Source organism: Mytilus californianus, unplaced genomic scaffold (genome assembly GCF_021869535.1).
Source record: "Mytilus californianus isolate M0D057914Y unplaced genomic scaffold, xbMytCali1.0.p SCAF_1, whole genome shotgun sequence".
Classification (NCBI taxonomy): domain Eukaryota; kingdom Metazoa; phylum Mollusca; class Bivalvia; order Mytilida; family Mytilidae; genus Mytilus; species Mytilus californianus.
Window position 1 is genome coordinate 9,721,817 of NW_026262581.1, and position 20,580 is coordinate 9,742,396.

Below are 20,580 nucleotides of genomic sequence, written 5' to 3' on the forward strand. Positions count from 1 at the left end.
TATTTATTTGTATGAATGAAGATGAGGCGATAGTATTTTACCGATATTCAACTCCCATAAATCGATTCATCTTCGCTAGCCAAGGATTACAATCCAGTCCCCTCCTTTCCACTCTTGGCAGATTAAGCCAACATTTGGGAATACAATGCTGCGCCATCTGCCGGTAGATAAAAGTCACGCCCATTCCAACTTTATCATCTGGACCAATGGCAGCACTTGAACACTTCAGTGTGGAGATGTAAAATTGATTAAGTCTAGTGTTTACAAATTTCGTAAAGCAGGAACAGATACTATTCGCTGACATTCAAACATTTGCGCGAAAAACATACACAGGAACTTCTATCAGTTGATCAAGAACTTTAAAATTATTACTAAATATTGTGTGTCTTATGTTTTCGAGGTAAAGACTTGTTGCATAACTAGCACGTGGCAATTGTTTATTTACATTTAATTTTTCTGCATTTACACGTGATCATCTTAAAGGCGCTATTTGATTGGATGCAGCCAGTTACAACTGCTACCAATGGAAATAATTACCTCGTGGATCCGAAATTCTATCTTAATCCGCCAAGGGTGGAGAGGAGGAGACTGGATCGTTAAGAAGAGAGAAATCAAGGCAACAAACAAAAACTAAGGGAAACGCTTTTACCAGCTGTTTATGTTCATTTTGATTGGTAAATTAATTGTTTTACATGCAAGAATATTGTACTAATGAATTTAACCAAAGAATTAAGTTAAAGACACATTCTACTGAAGCTTATATTTTGCCAGACACATGATTTTAATTTTTAACTTCTTGAAATTTTCCTTTTAATGAGTAAGCTTTATGTTTTATGAAAAAGTATTTTTCAGCTTAAAATAAAAGGCCATTAGCATGCATTTGATCAACAAAATGGAAAAGAAGTACTCATTAATGAAAATGCATCAATAGAACATGAAATTGAGTTTTTACATAATCATTTAGATCTCATCCCACAATACGTTTCAATACTTAATGCATGTGCTAAATTGCCCACCGTCCCAGTCCTGGCAAATTATTTATGAATCGAAACATTATTCAATACAAACTATGACCTAGTTAAGCCCTAATTATGTCAGCAATTTCTCTACAAGGAAAGAAAATCATGGTGTTCAATTGTTCAGATTCTTGGTTTTTGTCGCTTGTAACACAGTCTAATATCACACAATGAACAAAAGAAGGAGATAACCAAAGGCGAAATAAAATAAATGTAAAAACCATAAAAGGAAAATAAAACTTCCTTATTCTCTGTCCTATGCTTCAATTGCTTGCTTGTGTATCTATTGAATTGAACTTGATATGATTAATGCCACAGGTATAGTAAGGTCTGTTTCATAAGAACTCTGTTTTTTTAATGGCTAGTTGTCTATTCGTACTTTACCTGTCGGTCATGGTGCTGCCAGTATTTCTCAGATTTGATTTGTTTATTTTATGAATTACTGCCTTGAAACATTTATGACTAGTAATGCCGTTTTTATAAGAAAAGTTGTCAATACACTGAATAGTCCTTGCGGAAAAATGAAATATTTCTACATTGAATTACAAGAATCAAATTAAATCTATCTTACTATTTAGAGAAGCATTTAACCATGCCATTCAAGTTTTGTACTTTCAGTTATTTATGTGTTGAATATTGAGGTCGGAGTTTAGTATTTTGTAGCATCTTTCATCACCAAGTTGATGGTCTCTTTCTTGAATATTTATGTTTTTTATCTGTAGGTTAACTGACGCTGTTTTTGTTTGTTCTTAAGACTGTCAGTGGGAGGTTTTAATCAGGGGTTAGATTGTTGCAAGAATTATTGTTTTCCTTGGAACGTATAAGAATTGTCAATAAATGATTCTAATATATATTAATTCTTAGTTAGAATTAACATGAACGGTACCAAATTTACTGGATCGTTTAAAGTTGAAGATTCTGTATAAACAGGAAAAAACATGTATGCAACGACATATATAAACGATAGTTAACTATGAAAACAATGAAATCATATCGTAGTGACAATATTTCGGCTCAAAAACTTACATTTGTCGTGTCAATTGTTTTTCAAAATTGAACTATACAATGGGAGTTTTAAGTGTGATATAGAGCTCAGGTGATCAGTTTCGTTACAATATCTTTACACTTATATATGTAAATAAAGTTACGGATATGAATTTACTGAAAATAAAATAGACCATGATGTTTGAACTGGAGAAAGAAATATGCCATTCCTGAACTCAACTTGTTTCCTGCAGTACAACCCTTGATGTAGTGGGACGTTGATTTGGCTGTGTGAGATGTATAAATTCGCAGCCACATCCGTTCGGTAAGGGCACATTAAATCCGAGGCCTCAAGAGGGGATAATGGCACGCTCTCTTCACGTTAAAGATCCATTGGAAGAACTCTCTGATCGGTCCGTAGATGGCTTGTTGTAAGGCAATATTTCTGCTCTTTTCCAACAAACCCTCGTTTTTTTGTCGAGCCTGCGACTTTTGTCGCAGAAAGCTCGACATAGGGATAGCGATCCGGCGGCGGCGGCGGCGGCTACGGCGGCGGCGGCGGCGGCGTTAGCTAACTTCTTAAAAGCTTTATATTTTAGAAGGTTGAAGGTCTGGATGCTTCATACTTTGTATATGGATGCCTCATGTTACGAAGTTTCTGTCAGTCACATGTCCAATGTCCTTGACCTCATTTTCATGGTTCAGTGACTACTTGAAAAAAAAGTTAAGATTTTTTGTAATGTTAGATTCTCTCTTATTATAAGTAATAAGATAACTATATTTGGTATGTGCGTACCTTGCAAGGTCCTCATGCCCGTCAGACAGTTTTCACTTGACCTCGACCTCATTTCATGGATCAGTGAACAAGGTTAAGTTTTGGTGGTCAAGTCCATATCTCAGATACTATAAGCAATAGGTCTCGTATATTCGGTGTATGGAAGGACTGTAAGGTGTACATGTCCAACTGGCAGGTGTCATCTGACCTTGACCTCATTTTCATGGTTCAGTGGTTATAGTTAAGTTTTTGTGTTTTGGTCTGTTTTTCTTATACTGTATGCCATAGGTCTACTATATTTGGTGTATGGAATGATTGTAAGGTGTACATGTCTAGCGGGCAGGTGTCATTTGACCTTGACCTCATTTTCATGGTTCAGTGGTCAAAGTTAAGTTTTTGAGTTTTGGTCTTTTTTTCTAATACTATGTGCAATAGTTCAACTATATTTGGTATGTGCGTACCTTGCAAGGTCCTCATGCCCGTCAGACAGTTTTCACTTGACCTCGACCTCAATTCATGGATCAGTGAACAAGGTTAAGTTTTGGTGGTCAAGTCCATATCTCAGATACTATAAGCAATAGGTCTAGTATATTCGGTGTATGGAAGGACTGTAAGGTGTACATGTCCAACTGGCAGGTGTCATCTGACCTTGACCTCATTTTCATGGTTCAGTGGTTATAGTTAAGTTTTTGTGTTTTGGTCTGTTTTTCTTATACTGTATGCCATAGGTCTACTATATTTGGTGTATGGAATGATTGTAAGGTGTATATGTCTAGCGGGCAGGTGTCATTTGACCTTGACCTCATTTTCATGGTTCAGTGGTCAAAGTTAAGTTTTTGAGTTTTGGTCTTTTTTTCTAATACTATGTGCAATAGTTCAACTATATTTGGTATGTGCGTACCTTGCAAGGTCCTCATGCCCGTCAGACAGTTTTCACTTGACCTCGACCTCATTTCATGGATCAATGAACAAGGTTAAGTTTTGGTGGTCAAGTCCATATCTCAGATACTATAAGCAATAGGTCTAGTATATTTGGTGTATGGAAGGACTGTAAGGTGTACATGTCCAACTGGCAGGTGTCATCTGACCTTGACCTCATTTTCATGGTTCAGTGGTTATAGTTAAGTTTTTGTGTTTTGGTCTGTTTTTCTTATACTATATGCAATAGTTCAACTATATTTGGTGTGTGGAAATATTTTATGATCTATTTGGCAGTCACGCAGGTTTTATTTGACCTTGACCTCATTTTCAAGGTTCATTGCTCAGTGTTAAGTTTTTGTGTTTTGGTCTGTTTTTCTTAAACTATAAGCAATAGGTCAACTCTATTTGTTGTATGGAAGAATTGTTAGCTGTACATGCCTGCCTAGCATGGTTCATCTGACCTTGACCTCATTTTCATGGTTCATTGGTCAATGTTTAGTTTACTTGGTTAATGTTAAGTTTATGTGACAGTTGTAATAAAGCTTTATATTTAGGACTATCAACATAATATCAATGATTAGTAAAGAAGGCGAGACATTTCAGCGTGTGCACTCTTGTTTAATTTTTCAATGTATCTATTTCGTTTTCTGAGTCAGTATTAACATAAAAGTTACCAAATTTACTGCACAAAATGCGCATTTCGACAATACTGTCTCTTCAGTGATGCCTCGATTTTTAAAAACTAATATAAGAGTTTCAAAAGAAACAACTAATTAGAAATTCATTCATTTTCCATCAGCATCCTTCATCCCGGTTGGCCTTACTGCGGAACACTTATGGATTAATTTGTTCTTTTCTCTTAATATGCATGAAATAATTGACACTGTACGGTAGCGGGCACCAATCTATTAAAATAAAATAGAAAATGTTTCAACAAATTCTTCAAAAATAAAAACACTCTAAACAGTTCTTTAACGTTGTCATGCTTGTGAATGTCCTTGACGAATTGTTCTTTCAACAAACTGTTTGTCTGTCGTTGAGGATAGTAATATTACCATGAATCACCATCGATTTTTTTTCATTACATGTATCTAAGTATATGATAACTTTACAACAAACATTCTCCATCGTATAACATAAGGTTCAAGACTTGACATCGTGGTAACACTGCCTTCATTTGGTCCATCGTCTCTGACCACTCGGTCAAATATTCTAAAATATAGCCTAGATGTATAAAAAAAATAATGTGACTGCATGGTAAGTATTATCATAAATAAAAAGTTGAAACCACCAACTTCAGAGCTTTAAACATGATGGTTTAAATGAAAAAAATGAAAAACGGTACAACAGGAGTACGTTTTTAGTATGGTATCGTCCTCAACATCTTAGTAATATTGGACGTTGCAAACTAACCTGATAACAGCACTGTTTTTTCTGAAAACAAACGAAAATAGATTCGCTAGTACAAACTGTTTTTTAAGCTGAAAAAGCTTCCTTTCAGCATCCAATTTCACCTAGAAAACATGCCTGGTGAAGCTAGTTTGTCTAATAAAATATTGAATTTATTAATTGTCACATTGTTAATATTTTATATATCTACATATCAAAAAGTAAAATAACAAATATAACGAACTCTAAGGAATATTCAAAACGAAAAGTCCCTTATCAAATAGCAAAACCAAAAGCTCAAACACTTAAACGAATGGAAAACTACTATCATATTCCTGACTTGGTACAGGCATTTCCTTGTGCAGTAAATGGTGGATTAAATCTGGTTTTATAGCTAGCTAAACCTCTCATGTGTATGACAGTCGCATAAAATTCCATTATGTTGAAAACAATGTGTAAACAAAACGAAAAAACATAAAGGGTAAAAATGTCAAAAATAGTGTGTTTAAATTACATTGCAAAGCAATCGATATATTACATACCCTATGTAACCTACTTATTTTCGTATTTTCTTGTCACGTTTACTTCTCGGAAAAAGAACAGACATTTCGTGTGCATGTATGAATAGTCTGTTGTTTTAACCCTATTGGTTATATGCATTTTTCATTATGCTAAATGTGTAATCTGTATTGTGTGATGAGGAACCAACAATTGATATAAGTTTTAGCAATAATAAGGTTTTATAAAGATACATATCTTTGTGTTTGTTAAGACCGAAATTTTATCTTAATACTCTAAGTAAATATACATGTATTGTTTCAATAACCCTACACTATTACAAAAGTTCGATTTATTTCTCGGATGAAGAATGATGTAAAATTCACAAAAAACAACAATAGATAGGATTTTGAACAATTTTCATTGCATATTTTTAATTCATTTCCGATATACTGTAAAAAAAACTTTGTCGTGTCGATGAGCTTGACAAATACTATTAGTTTAAATGATCTTGAAATTTTGAATGTCAATTAATTAAACATTAAGAATATCTTGTATGACTTGATCACTTAATAGCTTTCTTCATAACACTAATTGAGCAGGAATGAACTGGATTTAATAGTAACATCCACGTAAATTTTCAAACTGCCAGTAACATAGTACCAGTATTTGGCAGTATTCTAAATTTATACTACCAAGACTGAAATTTCCTTCACATGATATGCTATACTTTTGTGAAAAACAAGTCATGTGTGCTTAAAATATGACTGATATAATCCACAAATAGTTCTGACCACTTAATATCGTACTATGTTTTGGGGGTAAAGACTTGCTAAACAATCAGCTCTTGGCAATTGTTTATTTATATTATCAACATTTACACGTGATCATGTTAAAGGCATTTTTGATCGGATGCAGCCAGTGACAACTGCGACCAATGGAAATCTTTACCCCATGAATCCGAAATGTTATCTTAATCCGGCAATGGTAGAGAGGAGGGGACTGGATCATAACCCTTGGCTAGCGAAGATGCATCATCATCATCATCATCATCATCATCATCATCATCATCATCATCATCATCATCATCATCATCATCATCATCATCATCATCATCATCATCAAAAATCAAAAGAATGGATATATTCAGTTCCAAGTTTATGTACCTTTTCAATTTACCAAATTTTATTTATTCACGTCAGAACAAGTCTTGTTTTACTTTGACGTCTTTATAAAATGAATGTTATAATTAATATTGAGATTAGGGTTAAAAAAATGCAACAGTAGTATACCGCTGTTCGAAACTCATAAATCGATAGAGATAAAAACAAAGTTAATATAGTTTCAGAGAGAATATCCTGCATAACTACTTCCAAGAGAGATTTATATGTCGTGTTACATGGACTGATAATTTTACATTATAAAAAACATGTTTTATCACCTGGTGACTAATGAAAAAATACATATTTTAAAAAGAATCCTGTCATTGTGTTCTTTCAGTCAATACAATACACCACAATTCTTCTTAGTAAGTTAACTTAAAAAAGTTATAAGGAAACAATTCTTCTATTTTGTATGTATGTTTTATAGATATAAGACCGCGACAATATGTCTACACAGTATTTTTCACATAATCCTGCTGACATTTTATGCGTCAGAGGCATACTGTCCAATGTGAACATTCATGCGCGTAACGTATCATCAAACACCAAACAACGAAACAGATGTTACGTTATTACTGACAAATAGAAAGTTGACAGTGGGAAAACTAAAATACTACGTTTGTCATAGATCTAGATATGAAAGTTTCGGTACTATCATTCCTGTCAGGTTCACTGGAATATATGAGATCCAAGCACTTATTGAATTATTGGTTGACCCGACATTTTCAATATATCTAAAGACGAACAAAATAACTTCGAACGATGCTTTTTTGTCTTCGATACAATTTGGTAGAAATTCTGCGGTATATGAACACACACATTTTGAATCCTTTGAATGCACTATTAGTACGTATTGAAATAACGACTTGTTGCTGAATTGCACAATTATATATATACCATTTCCGTTCTACCATACACCATTTACTATCCTAAAACCCTATATTAAGCCATTAAAAAAGGCACTACCATAATGACGAGAGTATTATTGTATAGCCTAGTTGACACAGCTGAACACACTGCATGTGGTGTTGCATTTGATGTGCGTGTTCGAATGACTGTGTATTGGAATTATGTGTGAAAGATTGAAATAAATTTGTAATTGAAAAAAGTGTCGTAGGTAAAACCCGCGTCGGAAAATATTTTAAACCTGGTAAATTAGTCTTTTTTTTCTTGAAACTCCGAAACTAATTTTGTGATTTTGTAATATTATATGAATTATCATAGAGTTAAAAAAAATTAAACTTTCCTCTGATGATTTTAAGCCAGAAACTGTTGCCTATTGAAATTATGCCAAACATTCTTCACCTTATGTATCTCCCATATCTTTATCATAACTGGTTTTTTTTTCAATCCATGCTTGCGAATCGGAAAGTAATTTCCACAAGATATTAGTTATATAACATTATATTGACAGCATTGAAATGTATATCGAAGAAGGTTTATCCATTGAAACCTTGCATTGTATTTAATCAAATCTGGCATATATGATACTCATTACAAATATTGTACCGGATAATTTAAAGGTCATCGGTTATTTGTATACTGTGAAAAAAAACATAACTGCGATATGTTAATTGGCGTAACTACGATCCCGTCCTCTTTTCCTCGAATGTGACCAACCGAATTAGACTTATCACCGATTTTGTACATGAATAAGCAACACGACGGATGTCACATATGGAACAAGATCTAATCACCCTATCGGAGCACCTGCGATAACCTCCAGGTTTTATTATGGGATTCGTGTTCCTCAGGCTTTAGTTTTTCTATGTTTTGTTTTTTGCAGTGTTGATTGTCTTTTTGTCGTTTTTTTTACGCCATGACATTGTCAATTTGTTTTTGGCTTATGATCAAATTGAGAATTGAAATGGGGAATGTGTCAAAGAGACAATAGCCCGACCAAATAGCAGAAAACAGCCGAAGGCCACCAATGGGTCTTCAACACAGCGAAGGCGGACTTCAGCTGGCCCCCAAACAAAAATGTGTACTAGCTCAGTGAAAATGGACGTCATACTTAACTCCAAAACATATAAATGAACTATGAGTTTGAATATCCCTTTTTTTTATATCTTAAACCTCTCTCTTTTAACGTAGCATTTATGATAACACATGATATAAGCATTTGAATAAGCTATAGTGGATTTTTTTTTTTTTTTTCATAGCGATTAAGTTGGTCTTTCACTACTAAATTCATCTTAAACTTGAACTAAAGATTTTGAAAATACTTGGAAATATTAACTTGCTGTGCATTATTCATTTTCTATACACTGATCATTATTTACGTGTCAACATTGTCTATATTTTAGGTTTGAATGTTATTTTAATTTCTATTCCTACAGAAAACACATTAAAGTGGTAAATGATATGTATCAACGTTAAGTTATAATTACCACCATCGGTACATTCTTATTATAAATACAACATGTCTCGAAAAGTCAAAGTAATCTTGACCTATCTGTCATACATTGCCATCTCCTTTTTAAGTTTTCACATTACTGTCATTTGTGAATGTTGATTAAGATTTTCATATATTTGTCTTACGTTTTTATCTAAAATAAGCATAGGTGCCAACTATTAAGATACTGTTGAAAGTCTCCCAATATTTTTTCAGAAACAAATTGTAACTTCCCATTGAGACCTATCTACGGGAAGCAAAATGTGGGGTCTTATTATATGGACTTCATTACAATTTAGCTTGATAAAAGGTTAAGAGTAAAAATCAATTAAGCTGTGTGATGAAATTTATACAAATGATTATATTCTTAATAACATAGACCTGTGCAGGTTATTTTGGACTATTTGATATTTAGTCAATATCACTTTTTAACATTTTAGGGTATGGAAAAAACCCAAGACACGTTGGATGCCGTATCTGGTAACAAAGGAGAAACATTAACAAAAACAACCATTACCAATGGAACAGAAAGGTACATGTTTACTTAATATTTTATCTTAGTTCTGTCTTAATTCACTTTTCTATTGAATGATACCCAACTTTTTAATTGAACTACATTGAAAGGCGTTTGTAGAATTACAATTCTACTTTTTACATGTATGACAACACTTATCATTAATTTATCATAAAATGAGTCTACAAGAATGCATTTGGTTTTGGGTTAGCATCACATATTAAGATGAAATAGTTTATTGCATTGAATATATTTGATTACACCAAAATCAATTTAGATAGCATTAAAAGTACCAATTTTACTGTACCAGATTCACATTTCGAAAATGAATTCTTCAGTGATGAGCGAGGCCAACACATCAGAAAGACATTAACCTAATACAAAGTTTGAAAATATTTTTCCTATTGAAAAACATGCAGAATAATCTTAAAGGGGTATATACAAAAACATAAAAAGAATTGGGTAGTCATATTCAATTGTATTTGATTTATGGTTCAGACACTTGTCCTTTGGTAAAATGAAGACTCGACTTCAATAATAATGAATAAATCAAAAATAAATTGAACAAAGTAAAAAATAAAGGATCTGCTTCTAAAGTAAAAAAGCCACACTGGCCATTTCAGCTGATATAACTTTTATTTTCTTTAATATAAATTGAATTTCATGTTGTAGTAACTCAGGACAAGGTAAAATAGCCGAAGAACATTTGAATCAAGAAGAATATACAATTAGTTCTGGGATAGCTGTTGTGATCAATAACATTACATTTGATACCAGATTGAAATTAGGTGATCGTGTAGGAAGTGATTTGGATGCTTCATCTTTATTCCAAAGATTCATGGAACTTGGTTTCGATAGTGACCTTTTGAATGATGCCACAAAGAATGACATGGATATGAAATTTGATGAGAGTAAGACTTTACGAATTATACAGTTTTAATGTGCTTTTTTTTAAATCAGAGTTATCAACTTTTCTGATAATGTTTTAATATGTTTGCTTAAAAATTTAAGTTTTTTTTTCTTCTCTAACATCAGGGTCCATTCTAATGTGTAAATTTTTTTTTTAGATTCTTTATAAGTTGATAAATTGGCAAAAAATGATAGCAATGATGTCTCATCTGTTCTCCCAGATTTTGATGGAAAAAACATTCAAATAATAAATCATTATTAAAGAAGAACAAAACTTGCCAGAAGTCATATATGAAAGGCGCTTTATTAAACAAATTTTCAGTTCTAATTGTTATAGGATCATGCGGAAAACATGGCAACCAGAGACAATTCTTGGCTGAAACATGTCAATTTGTGATTTTCCTTTTCTGTGGAAACAACAAAATCATATCTTATCAAACATGTGTGTATTGATTAATAGGGACTCTTTTTTAATAAATCACAATTTTAAACTGATCAGGTTGCATATGGTGGTAGGAATTCTTTTCATGTTCTATTGTACTTTATTTGACATTGCAGCCTTTTAATTCTAGCAGCAATGATGAGTCTTTTGAGACGAAACACGAGTCTGGCGTACAAATCATAAGCGTGGTATCTTTGATTAGGTCACCGCCTCGTTAATCTCGCGAACGCGTGTTCGCCTCGAGTGCGGGAAGTCGTTGGTTTGAACCCAAGGCCAGGTCAAACCAATGGCTTTAAAATTGTTAGTTGCTGCTTCTCTGCTAAGTAAGCGGTAATAAGGAATAAGAACAAAGACTGGTCAGCCGGAGTCAGAATAATGTATCAGGATAGAGTGACAAGTGTTCCTACGGACTGTTACCTTGAGAACTAGAAAAGTCTGGCTCAGCGTGTCGGTCTAGTACAAAGCAGGATAAATATTCATATTACACTAACATGTTCTCGTCCTGATAATGCATTGAATTTTACGCTGAAAGTTAAACATCCATCATCATCATCTTTGATTATGTTTTTCTAACCATATGGGTAATAACATTTTGGAAATAACATTCTTTTTGTTTTGCCCTGGCATATCATGTTACCAATACTGGTGCTTCCATCATTCCAAAAGTCAAGAGCTGTCCTTACTTAATTTTATACAGACAAGATAATTTTTTCTCCCCGATTTTTTGTTTTGCAGTTACTACGATAGAAATCAGACAAAAGTAGAATTATTATATTTATGGATGACTTTTTTGTTCATTTTCTTTTATTTCGTTTATATCGGCAAAACTATAACTCTAATTAGGAATTCTTTGTTGTTATTGAAATATCTCAAATTAGAAATGAAAAAAATATTTTAGCTCAAAATTTTATTGGTGCTTGATGATTGATTGCATTACATAAATGACCATAATGAAATCAAAACAAGGTGAACAAAGAGCCTAGGGAGAAAAACCAGAAAGTCTTTTGCATTTGTAAATAAAGACATTCAAGCCAATTAAAATACCCACCGAGACCTCGGAAAACATATACAATTAAATCATACTTTGGTACGAATTCTTTTAACTGACAGAGTTTCTATTGAAATGTTGACTGACTGGTAGCGGACTTTAATTTGTGCTGTACCACAATGAAATGAAGTTTTTGTATAACAAATGTTGAATTAAGATACTAGATAAAACAAAATCTGTAATAAGTTTAAATGGCCTTTTTCTATCAGGATAATTTGCTCTCAAGAATAACTGATTTCTCAACAAAAAGTTATACTAAAACCAACCAGCTAATGAAAAATAAATAAAGATGATTTTGTCAATTAAAAAAAAAATCGGATTTCGCTATACTTTAGGTCCATTTTTGTTTAATCGGCCCTTCAACGTTTATAATTAGGTTTTATATTTTCAAAACATGTGGCCTCAAGCATCACCAAAGAGACATTAATTGTCGAAATGCGCATCTGGTGCGTTTAATATGTACGTTTAATCTTTTTTTCAATGAATCAGTTGAAATCCTTAAAATTATAAAAAGGCTTCGCTAACTATGTAAAGTTATTTTTGCAGTTATAAAAGACAAGGAAAGCCTAAAGACTACAGACTGTCTGATTGTAGCTTTGTTGACACATGGCAATGAGGACACTGTGTATATGACAGATACGTCTATCAAGATAAAATATGTGATGGATTTCTTCAATGCAACGAAATGTCCGGAACTTGTTCTGAAGCCAAAAATTTTCATATTACAGGTAATTTAGTTAATCACAGATTTTTCCAGTACAAGAGAGGCGAAATATACCAAAGGGACAAGCATATAATTATTTTATACAGCGATACAAGCTTGATATTTTGATTTAGGAACAAACTTAAGCTGTGGAAACATATCTTGCTTTGATTTAAGATTTATTTTCACAGTTAAGCCAAAAATAAACAGTTTATACTAGGTTTTTCTGTTAGGTCTAAGTAATTTATTGTTCTCATCATTGTTTTATTTCAGGTCATCATTGTCTTCCTGCCGTACAATGCGTTATCTAGATATAAGCTACATGTATGTTCCATAAATGCTGTTTTTGTTTTTATTTTTTAGGTAATGTTGTTTTTTTTTAACGACTATATATCATTTACTTGTAACTGTTGGACTGGTTCAATGTATTTAAAACAAAACTTTTATTTCATACAAAGTATAAAGTAAATTTATTGTTTGACTATAATTATAGGCCTGTAGAGGATCAGATCTGGGAGGTGGTGTAGAAAGGCAAGTTATAAAAAATAAAGATCCAAACCAGGCAGATGCTTCTGCTTCGTATGTGGAGTATGACGAGAAATTCGGAGAAACAATACGTATTCCGAATGAAGCAGATTTCCTAGCCGTGTATTCTACTTCAACTGGTTAGTGTAGTATATCAATGATCGCATTGATAGATCTTAATATTAATCAATGTTCACCATGTGGCATATTCAATTTATGTATGGTTATCTCTAGGTTATCATTGCAGTCTTTACTGTTATCGTCTTGGATTCATGGTCCTTCATTGTTAAATTGCTATTTTACATAGATGTAGCAAATGTAAAATAAACAACGAAATCATGCAGAGTTCAGCTACCAACATCATGACTAATAACTTGAACAATGAGGTTACAAACGGCTCATAAATTGAAAAAAGTCAACAAAGATAATACGCATATAGCATATAGTTTGTTACACCAGATTTGTTTCGTCTCCATAATCCTATTATTAAATCAGTTGCGCTCGAATAAACATAGGTGAAAGGTCAAAACAAACACGAAGTAGAAGAGCATTGCTAGTAAAAAATTCTTGAAAATTGTACCACATACGACTAAGGCAGAAAAGCCTTAGACATTTGATATATTTTATTATTATATTTATAAAGCTGTTATAATTAGATTTATAAAACTTTTGGGTTAATAGAAGTATCAAGTCTAATAAAACCTTATAAGACTACAAGCAAACAATACACGCGAGAATAGTGTCTCGTCTACTCAAGGTTTACAATTGGCTCTCAAATGAAAACTGTCGAAAAGCCAAACAAATTACTAAGTTAAAGAGCACAAAAAAAAACATAAATCCAAAAGTTGTTCCATGTCTGTCATAGGCAATCCACGCCTTTTAAATGACCTAACAATTTCAACGATAACTGTATATGAAATGATTGCATCAATAAACTTGGGATTATCAACAGTAAGAAAATGTTTTCCACCACGATATTAATGCTATTATTGTTTAAAATGTAAATTAATTTGTTGTTCTATTTTCTTTCTGACGTTTTTCCATGATAAATTATTTCTAACAGTAAAGAAGAATCGATAATGAAAAGTGCACAGTTAGTACCAATCTCACCATTCCAAACAATAATATTGTCAAGCAATAATATTAAAGTCTTTCTGTGCATGTCTAGGAACAATGCTTTTTCTTTTCGTCTGATTCAACTCAACATACCCAGGTTATTGTTACACCAGATGAATTCAAGACTTTATTCATCAGATGCCTATCCATTTATTTTATTTTTGTCAGATAATGTGGAAGAAAACTGTATAAAGGTTTCCCTTTGTAAATACAGCTGTTTCTCAAACCACGCCTCTTTTGGAGAGATATAGAATATTCATAGATAATTAATTTTGTTTACATACTGGTTCCCAGTTATGATCTCTATGTTTCATCTCATAGAGACATAACTTGGGAATGTTACCAGTAAATATACATATGCATATTGTTTATATTGAAATCTGTGGTAATCCTACAGTTAAGGTAGGGGTAGTTAAGAATTTTAGTTTTAGTTTAAACTCTTAAAAGTTCGGGGCATATAAACGTTGAAATTATGCCGCACAGCCCTATATTTTGACCTTTAGAAAAAATAGTAGTGCATATGAACTTTCCATTCTAAGATATGATTTTTTTCAAAACTTCATAGTAAAAGTTGTACAGTTTTAGCCGTAAAAGGAGTTCCGATGGGAAATTGCATTGTCAATATTTACAGAAATGCAACCTAAAGTAGAAATATTATAATTGTCCACAGAGTTAATTTCGCAATCAGACGAACGTACATTTTGTAGAAGAACACCTGGTAAAAGCAATAGTTTGAATATATATCTGTACGTCTAAGAATTCATGCAAATCTTTTATAACGTTCCAACACCCTCTGTTTTATTTCTATGATACAGTTTCATAATGTGGATGTTACTCAGCTCAGTTGTTAAGCCAATATTTGCAGCGATAATTATAAAATGAAATTAACATACATGCATTTTCGATTTTTGCCATGGCCTTGTCAGTTTGTATTCGATTTATGAGTTTTCGTCATTTCCTTAAAAATGTTCTTGGATATATGTCTTACCACAGAATATAGAACAAACAGGCATAAGTGTTTTAGTTTTTTCGTGTGATTGGTTGCTGGTTCCTTGACGTTAGAACAACATCTCCTTTTATTCAATATAATCTGCCCTAGGAATGGCTACAGTATAAAATTCAGTAAATTAAATCATGCAAGCTGTTTGAAAAATATGAAAGTAAAACCATACATCAACAAAGTTTTGATTTTCATTTTTCTATAATTATCATAACTTTGTCTTGAGCCCACTCAAGAAACAATTCTGATTTGATTCTCATGTATAATGATTTTTATGTGTTCCTGCTATAACCGAAACAAACCATCCGTGGTTTAACATATTTTTGTCTTAATTCATTGAGAAGATATTTTTGAAATTACACTGGGAATTACATAAATAGATACAAAAAAACAGAGAAAATAAATTCCGAAATTCATAATAAAAAAAAGTCTCACTAAAAAATATGCAATATATATATACATGCGTACAACAAAATAATAATATCTGAAAAACATAAAACTATAATATCATATTACATAATACAATAGCTTCGTCTAGGGAGGGATCAACTCAGTCAATATAAGGAAATGAAAATATTAACTGTAGCATATGCAACATAAGCTATCAGAAATAAAGATGTTCATAAACAAAAACTGACATAAATAACCAAATTAGCTGACTGAAATTTTAATGAAAATCTAACAAATATTTAAAATAATAATGAGTTGAAAGAGGGTAGAGGGAAGGAAAATTACACAGTCAATAGATCTTTGTGCAAGGCCCCCAATGGTATTTGCAAAAGTATAATTGGAATCAAAGCCAATGAACCCCCTCTTTTGCACATATATATAGTCAAAATAAGTCGCCTTTACGCTTTCCTCCTACAACCGAAACAAACCACCCGAGATTTAACATAACCTTGTCTTAATTCATCAAGAAGCTACTTGCGACATTATATTGGGCAATGCATAAATGAATAAATGAATGCAAGAAAGCAAATTGCGAAACTTTTACTTATTCATAGTAAACAATTTATCAAAATATAAAATGCACAATATATACATATATATATATATATATATATGTTTTCTCAAAGCAGACATGTAGCGAACAAAAAATTGCTCCCTTATCTATGAAGACAATTAAGTCAAAATTATTTGATTCCAAAAACCTTTAAACTGCTCTCTGGATTTGGTTAGAAATAAATAGAAAAAATATCTTCCTTTTTGAGACTTTGATACATGCATGAAGGAAATTAAAAAGTTATCAAACCCTGTTAAGATGCAAATCATTCTTATTGTGGTACATAATACGAGACCGTAGTTTCAAAAGTGATAGAATTTTAAATTAACTCCCTCAGGCTAAGTTGGTCCTAGATGGATATAGCTTTTATCTATAGGTCCCTCTTTGTCTTATTACTCTTTCCATGTTTAGGTTCATATACAACCTTGGCTTTCAAATATTTGGCTTTGAGCGTCCCTGGTGATGGTAAATAGATAAAAAAAAACGCTTCGGACGTAAAAATTTTATGTAGGGTTAATTCCAGTGTTAATTTATTTTTTTATGTAGTTGCTTCATTTTTTTAATTTGAAGGCTGTTCAGACAATTGATTATTGTATTAAGGTGTCGGACAATTTGATGTAATTCAATCAAAATTGACAACCACTGCATGCATTTAAGGAAAACAATGTTTCTGGTGTTCATTTAACCTGAAACCTGAATCCCAAATGATATACAATAGTCATAATATTCGAAGTTGTTATACAATCCGGAATTTAAACAAAATTTATAAGTGATTGCCTCTTAATCAGAGCTTCAATACGACATCTGCGTGTTTTAATATTGAACTTCATATTCTTTATAAAGGTTACGGATCTTTCCGGAACACACAGACAGGGTCACCATTTGTACGTCACTTGTCAGATGAGCTTCGAGAGATGACGAAAGGTGAAAATTTCTACAAAGTATTGACCAGAGTTAACAGAAAAGTTGGAATGGGGTATAAACCAAACCATCCAAGCAGTGGTGTTGTTACTCAGATGCCTTGTTTTATTTCACATCTTACAAAAGACTTGGTTTTTAAACAGAAAGATTAGAACATTCATCCACACCATGAATTCGTGCAACAAGACTGGTCACAAATATAGAAATTTACAATGTTTAAAATACAATTTCATTTGAGAATTTAACTTTTAATTGAACAGTTGCGCGTATATTACACATGCAAACCATGCATTATTCAAAATATATTTTCTTTGAAAAAAAAGAGCAACTGAAACGATGGTTGATATATACATGAGCATTACGATGTTAACAACCTCCAACCTGCTTATTTAACTATGTGGTAGCATTATAACACCTGAAAATAAATACACCTGTTTACAACAAGAGTGTCTGCCAAATGGGAATAACTATTATTTTATATGAAATGCATTTTGTATATTATCTTGCAAATTTTAAAGATGGTAGCTTGTCAATCCTGAATGAGAAGATTATAGAAGCCAATCAATTCTGTAAAATTTAATACATCAAGGTTCCGATTAACTTAAGTAACTATAATTAGTGAAACTTTTTCTTTTGCACTTGGGTAGTTTCTTATAAGTTTGTTTGGTTATTGCATGCTAGTACTTATAATTTCAATTTAATCCAATTATAACCATTAAGACATTTATAAAGTTGTGGTCACAGTAAAATGTATATAGTAAATAATTGTTTACTCACTTACTTATATCTAAAAAAAGTCCTTGTGCATAGGAATATAATGCTCGAATTCTTGAGTTAATTGATTCATGGAACTGTCAAATAATCATGAAATCATTAACCATAAGTAATAAATTGTGATTGAAATATTCAGAAAAAGACAGACTTTCGTTTTCGGTTAAAAATATAACAATTTAAAACTGACAAGACATTATGAAAGACGAATTATAATCAGTTGATATGCCAATATGCAAGTAGCATGGGTAAGTGTAACCTTAACCACATTTCGTGTGTATTTTATCTTGGAATTTAAAATTTTATGTAGGTTCCAGTTGTAGGCATGCTATTTGAAAATGCCCATTCAATCTCATTGTGAGATAATCAATCTTTAAAGTTTTGAAAAACAGAGATTGAAATATGATAGGTTGTGCATAATCGAATTTTAAATGACATTTTATCATGACAGATATGACCATGACAGATTTGATATGACATTTTATTAATAAAGTCTTTTATATTCATAAAATATATAAGTTATTTTAATCTATTGTTCAGGTAAGCAGGTAATCTTACATTCCTCGTGCTGAACAGGAAACACATATTGATCACTTGACGTTAATAAAACAATAAACAACCAAGCAATGTAATATCCATGTAATACAAATGGAGAATATGTGTTTTTTGTTGATATTCGTGTTTTTTTAGTTTTGACTTACATTGTTTTGCCTTCACTACCAGCTGTAATATGAATTAGGACTACCGTTAGTGAACTGATACATTATGTGTTAATCTATTTTGTTTCTGATGAAATTTCTGATGAACTAATGAAAAATATCATCCAGATTTTAGCCTTTATATTCTTTTCGTCGTTTTTAGCTCACCTGGCCCAAAGGGCCAAGTGAACTTTTCTCATCACTTGGCGTCCGTCGTCCGTCGTCGTCGTCCGTCGTCGTCGTCGTCCGTCGTCGTCCGTCGTCGTTAACTTTTACAAAAATCTTCTCCTCTGATACTACTTGGTCAAATTAAACCAAACTTGACCAAAATCATCATTGGGGTATCTAGTTTAAAAAATGTGTCCGGTGACCCGGCCAACCAACCAAGATGGCCGCCATGGCTAAAAATAGAACATAGGGGTAAAATGTAGATTTTGGCTTATATCTCTGAAACCAAAGCATTTAGAGCAAATCTGACATGGGGTGAATTGTTTATTAGGTCAAGATCTATCTGCCCAGAAATTTTTAGATGAATCTGACAACCCGTTGTTGGGTTGCTGCCCCTGAATTGGTAATTTTAAGGAAATTTTGTTGTTTTTTGTTATTATCTTGAATATTATTATAGATAGAGATAAACTGTAAACAGCAATAATGTACAGCAAAGTAAGATCTACAAATAAGTCAACATGTTCAAAACTATCAGTTGACCCCTTAAGGAGTTATTGCCCTTTATAGTAATTTTCATAAATTTTGTAAATTTTTGTAAATTTTTACAAAATATTTTCCAATGTAACTACTGGGCTAAGTTCATTATAGATAGAGATAATTGTAAGCAGCAAGAATGTTCAGTAAAGTAAGATCTACAAACACATCACCATCACCAAAACACAATTTTGTCATGAATCCATCTGTGTTCTTTGTTTAATATGCACAAAGACCAAGGTGAGCGACACAGGCTCTTTAGAGCCTCTAGTTCGTTAGTGCCATGGTATTGTCAGTTTGTTTTCGACTTATGAGTTTGAATATCTCATTGGTATCTTTCTCTCTCTTTTGTATTGTCTCAACTAAATATATTAACGTGAAATGTGGGGATGTATTGATCTTTTTATTTGTTCTCACACCGAAAAACTTTCTTAACAAATGTAAAAATAATGTTCAGTAGCTGTCGTTTGTTGATTTGGTTCATAAGTGTTTCTCGTTTCTCGTTTTTTGTATAGACGAGACCGTTGGTTTACCTGTTTGAATGGTTTAACACTAGTCATTTTTGAGGCCCTTTATAGCTTGCTGTTCGGTGTGAGCCAAGGCTCCGTGTTGAAGGCCGTACTTTGACGTATAATTATTTACTTTTACAAATTGTGACTTGGACGGAGAGTTGTCTCATTGGCACTCATACCACATCTTTTTATATCTATATACAAACTCCAAACATGTTCCAATGATGTGTCAGTATGCAAAAGAAGTTTGCAACATTCTTTTTACATCTAGAAAGAAGTGTGATACACATACGACATGAAGACGCCTGTTGATACTTACACTAAAAGTGGTAACCTTGGATACTTGCGATGGACTAGTATTGTTATCTAGTTTGTGACATTTTATTCCAAAATTCTTTATTTCTTCTATAATATAGTAAACATAAAGTATAAACATTGTATAAACATTGTAACAGAACGGCTGAAATATTTCCTCGATATCTTAAAGTGTCATTAACTGCCAAACTTATGCCTACTGATTTGACTCAAACTCCCAAATTTGATATGTTACATACTTAAACCTATACGAGAATTAA

General features: G+C 32.4%; 1 protein-coding gene across 1 annotated transcript; it reads left to right on the forward strand.

The window, feature by feature from the left end:
- The first annotated feature begins 97 nt into the window (after nt 1-97).
- On the forward strand, nt 98-18,921 carry LOC127699765 (caspase-3-like). The gene is made up of 6 exons (XM_052203104.1): nt 98-674; nt 9,582-9,673; nt 10,328-10,566; nt 12,601-12,782; nt 13,251-13,422; nt 17,245-18,921. Exons 2-6 carry the CDS (start codon nt 9,585-9,587, stop codon nt 17,472-17,474), a joined length of 912 nt encoding a protein of 303 aa, XP_052059064.1. The 5' UTR covers nt 98-674; nt 9,582-9,584; the 3' UTR covers nt 17,475-18,921.
- Nucleotides 18,922-20,580: the final 1,659 nt, after the last annotated feature.